Source organism: Arvicanthis niloticus, chromosome 22 (genome assembly GCF_011762505.2).
Source record: "Arvicanthis niloticus isolate mArvNil1 chromosome 22, mArvNil1.pat.X, whole genome shotgun sequence".
In the NCBI taxonomy this organism is placed as follows: domain Eukaryota; kingdom Metazoa; phylum Chordata; class Mammalia; order Rodentia; family Muridae; genus Arvicanthis; species Arvicanthis niloticus.
Window position 1 is genome coordinate 2,254,121 of NC_133429.1, and position 4,139 is coordinate 2,258,259.

At 59.3% G+C, this 4,139-nt stretch overlaps 1 protein-coding gene across 1 annotated transcript; it reads left to right on the forward strand.

Moving 5' to 3' along the window:
- Window positions 1–127: 127 nt before the first annotated feature.
- On the forward strand, window positions 128–3,034 carry Gamt (guanidinoacetate N-methyltransferase). Its single transcript, XM_076919501.1, has 6 exons — window positions 128–373; window positions 1,184–1,329; window positions 1,433–1,496; window positions 1,922–1,989; window positions 2,113–2,223; window positions 2,727–3,034. Exons 1-6 carry the CDS (start codon window positions 193–195, stop codon window positions 2,865–2,867), a joined length of 711 nt encoding a protein of 236 aa, XP_076775616.1. The 5' UTR covers window positions 128–192; the 3' UTR covers window positions 2,868–3,034.
- Window positions 3,035–4,139: the final 1,105 nt, after the last annotated feature.

The following is a 4,139-nucleotide window of genomic DNA, read 5'->3' on the forward strand; positions in this document are numbered from 1 at the left end:
GTAGGCCCCGCCCACTTGGCCCATAGCAGGACTCCCTCCGGGCACACAGGCCCCGCCCCCGCCTCAGGCCCCCACCCACCCACCCCAGCGCAAGGCTAAACCCCTCTCTGCAGAGGCACCGCCCCACCCCGCCTCCTCCAACCCCGCGGCTCGGCAGCCCTGCGCTTCGGGCCTGGTGTGCACAGCCTCACCATGAGCTCTTCTGCAGCTAGCCCGCTCTTCGCGCCCGGCGAGGACTGCGGCCCCGCGTGGCGCGCGGCCCCCGCGGCCTATGACGCGTCTGACACGCACCTGCAGATCCTGGGCAAGCCAGTGATGGAGCGTTGGGAGACCCCCTATATGCATGCGCTGGCGGCGGCTGCTGCCTCCAGAGGTACTCTGCCAGAGGAAACTGAGGCTGCAGCTTAGTAGTGCAGGAGTTCCCGTGCATGCTGCGTGCCTCAGTTTCCTTGCCTGAGGGACAGAGCTGCCTTGGCCGGGAAGGGAAGGTTGTTGGCAGTACGCAGGCAAGAGGCGCCGGCTCTGAACTGGAACTTCCTCTCCCCAGGGAAAGACTTCTACTTCCCGGGCTAGGTTGGAGGGTGGGTCTTCGGACCACGGCCTTGAGTGGAACTTAAAGACAGAGTGGAGGGGCGGTGGGGCTTGTGCTGGTCCGGAACCTCCGAGTCTCCCCCGGCTGTTGCTAAGAATAGCTTGGGAAAACTGAGCAGACAGGCAGCTGTCCGGGTGCTGTGGCCCTGAACTTCTGGACGAGGGGTGGTGTCTGGGGCACCCCAGGCTCAAACAGGGCAAATGGGCAGTGGGCTTCAAAGTTCACCCAGGGCAAATGACCTGGTATCAGGTGTAGAATGACACATGGAGGGACTACAGGTGTGGGGTCTCCAAGCCAGGCTTGGCTCTTTCTAACCCCCACAGATTAGGGCCATAGCACAAATAGCGTGGGCAGGGGCTCAGAGTCCAGGGATCCCTGGGCCCAGGCCCAAAAGCAGTGGCCAGTCCCTGGGCTCCCAGGCTAGCCGCTCTGATTGGCAGCTGGCCAGGGCCCACACTCAGATTCTGTTACTTTGTTCTGTTCACCCATATTGTCCTGCTGGCTGGCTGTCCTTGAGGCATGTGTGAGCCAGGCCTCACATCCAAGTCCTCCTCCCCCACCCAAGCCAGCTGTCATGTTTTGTCCTCCTAGGGGGCCGGGTCCTGGAAGTGGGCTTCGGTATGGCCATTGCAGCCTCCAGGGTGCAGCAGGCCCCCATAGAGGAACATTGGATTATCGAGTGCAATGATGGCGTCTTCCAGCGTCTACAAGACTGGGCCCTGCAGCAGCCACACAAGGTACCTTCTGCCACTGGGGTGTGAACTGGGAGTAACCCCCAGGGCTGGAAGACCATGGGGACACATGTGACCCCCAACCTCTCTTGTCCCTCTCCTCTCCAAGGTTGTTCCCTTGAAAGGCCTGTGGGAGGAGGTGGCGCCTACACTGTCTGATGGTCAATTTGATGGTGAGGCCACTCTGGGAGCCTGGCAAAGGGGCTGAGCCCTGGGGAACACGCTGCCCTGTGGGTACTTGGCAGCCGGTGTCTGCGCTTGCACTGCTACACCCTCCTTAGCTTGGCGGAGCTTGCTAAAGAGGGCATACCTCTTTTCAAAGAATGGTGACCGGAGTTTGATCCCCAGGATGTATGCAGTGTCAGGAAAGAATGGATGGTTATAAGTTGTACCCACTCCAACAGATGCACCTCCGGTGTGCACTGGGGACATAGCCGTGGGGAAAGACTCCATGAACGGGGATAGCAGAGGTGCTGAGGGCAGCTGTGTGGGCTGGGTTAGCTGGCAGGGTTTGGCCTCCAAGACCATGGGATGGGTCCCAGAGCCCACAGTCAAGGCTGTGCTAACCCTGACTGGCAGGCATGTGTTCACACTGCAGGAATTCTATACGACACGTACCCACTGTCTGAAGAGGCCTGGCACACTCACCAGTTCAACTTTATTAAGGTGGGACAGCAGGGATTGTGGGCCATGGAAGGTCAGGTGGGCAGGGCATGTGACATCTGTAGACCAGCTGCTCTTTTCCCATGGTCCCTCCACCCCTTCCTGTCCCCTGGCCTCTCTTTGCAGAATCATGCTTTCCGCTTGCTGAAGCCTGGGGGCATCCTCACCTACTGCAACCTCACGTCCTGGGGGGAGCTCATGAAGTCCAAGTACACAGACATCACCACCATGTTTGAGGTATGCCACTGATAGCAAGTGGGGGGTTCTACCCCAAAGTCTGGCAGTGGCCCAGGGCATGTGCTTGTTGAGACTCATGACATTAGGGAGGCCCCTCTGCTCTCTGGCCTCAGGAGCCAGAGATCTTGAGAGGTCCAGTCAGTGCTGTGATTTTCCATTTTGAAACCAGGAAGGCCCCCACTAGTCCAAGCTTCTACGGCTCCCCAGTGCCTCTGTACAGCCCTGCCCAGTGCCCTCTACTTGTGGGGCTGTGCTTGTCTTGGGCACAGATGCCCTCCAGGAGTGCCAGGGCCAGCAGAGCAGCTTCCCACCAGCCCACGGGGCAGCTTTCATCACATAAGACTCTCCTCTTGCTCGAGAGGCCTGCAGCAAGGCCTGTCTAAGGATGTTGGTCAAAGATGCAGCCGAGGGTTATCAGGAAACTGTTGCCTGCACCAGAATTCATACTCACACCCAGGTCCTATCCCACATCACCTGGGGTGACCTGTGACCCCTCCCTACAGGAGACACAGGTGCCTGCACTGCAGGAAGCTGGCTTCCAGAGAGAAAACATCTGCACAGAGGTGATGGCGCTGGTGCCCCCGGCTGACTGCCGCTACTATGCCTTCCCTCAGATGATCATACCCCTGGTCACCAAGCACTGAGCAGCTGGCCCAGGGCCACACGGAGCCTATGTCCTCCTCAGTGCCTCTGAGGCTGGACTGTGGGCTCCAGCCTCTCCACTACACCTGCAGTGTGACATCCTAACCTCTGCCTGGCACTGCCGTCTTCCCAGAGCTCAGAAGTCAAATAAATGCTAACAGGAAGACTAGTGGGCTGGCTGGCAGTGAGCTGGAGGGCAGGGGCCACATCTGGTTCACAACTGCTTCTGCCTCGGAGGTAGCTATGCCATCACTGGTGCTGGATGCCCCATGCCTTACCCAGACATGACCAATCAACTGCTGTCTGTTTTCAACAGGGGACCCAGGAAGAGACTGTGGGGTCTCATTAGGGACAGGGTAGAGGAGAGCCTCCATGGCCCTCAGCCCAGCACACAGCAAGCAATGTGGCCCTCACAGGGCAGCCCTACTCTGCAAATCCCTGGTACCAGATCTGCTGCCTGAGTCCACACTGCAGCCCACCCTTGCCTGACCCTCGGAGGGCCTGTCGGCCTGCACCCTGTGCCCAGCTCTTCACTGCAGGCTGCTGTCCTGTCACCAGCCCCCGGAGACCTCTGCTCACACCCAGCTCTCTTCCCCACAGTCTCTTCCCCAGCATCAGCAGCCAAGGCAAGGAGCCGGCTGTTCTCTCGGTCTGGAGTCGCTACCTTATCAGGTTCTTGTCTTAAAGCTGCCCTAGGAGTAGGATATGGTGAAGCACCTGTGACCCCAGCCTTTGGGATGCAGAGACAGGCTGATCTCTGGGGTTCCAGGTCAGCCACGTCTACATAAAGAAACCTTATCTCAAAAGACAAAAGGCTCCTCCTGACTGGGCAGGCTCACCTGCCCCTCCCACATCCTGGGTGTGCCAATCCACTCCATTCCTGTCACAGTGGGTCCTTTGAGAGCCACAGGGTGGAAATCTGCAGGACATGGAGGCTGAGGCTCTGCAAGGGGGCACCATGCTGGGTCTCCTCCTCCTCCTCCTCCCAAGAGCCAACAGCTCCTGAAGGGCAGCTGGCCAGAGATGTGTCCTCTACTTGAGAGGAGACCTATTGTCCTCCCTTGCTTAGAAGTGGGCAGTGACTGTCCTGAGCTACACAGTGGGCAAGGGCCACAAGGCTCAGATGTGAGCCGACAAGTCACTGAGGCTGAGAGGAACACCAACCTCCACTGCCCACAGTTAGGCCGTCAGGGCCAGGGGTCTTCATGGAGGGTGCAGGATGTGCGTCATCCAGCCCCTGCCTGCTGGGCCACAGTCCACACAGAGCACACAAC

Coding starts and splice junctions, on each gene's coding strand:
- Gamt (XM_076919501.1), top strand. CDS start 193: ATGAGCTCTTCTGCAGCTAGCCCGCTCTTCGCGCCCGGCGAGGACTGC. Junction 1,330..1,432: donor CCCTGCAGCAGCCACACAAG/GTACCTTCTGCC, acceptor CTCCTCTCCAAG/GTTGTTCCCTTGAAAGGCCT. Junction 1,990..2,112: donor ACCAGTTCAACTTTATTAAG/GTGGGACAGCAG, acceptor CTCTCTTTGCAG/AATCATGCTTTCCGCTTGCT.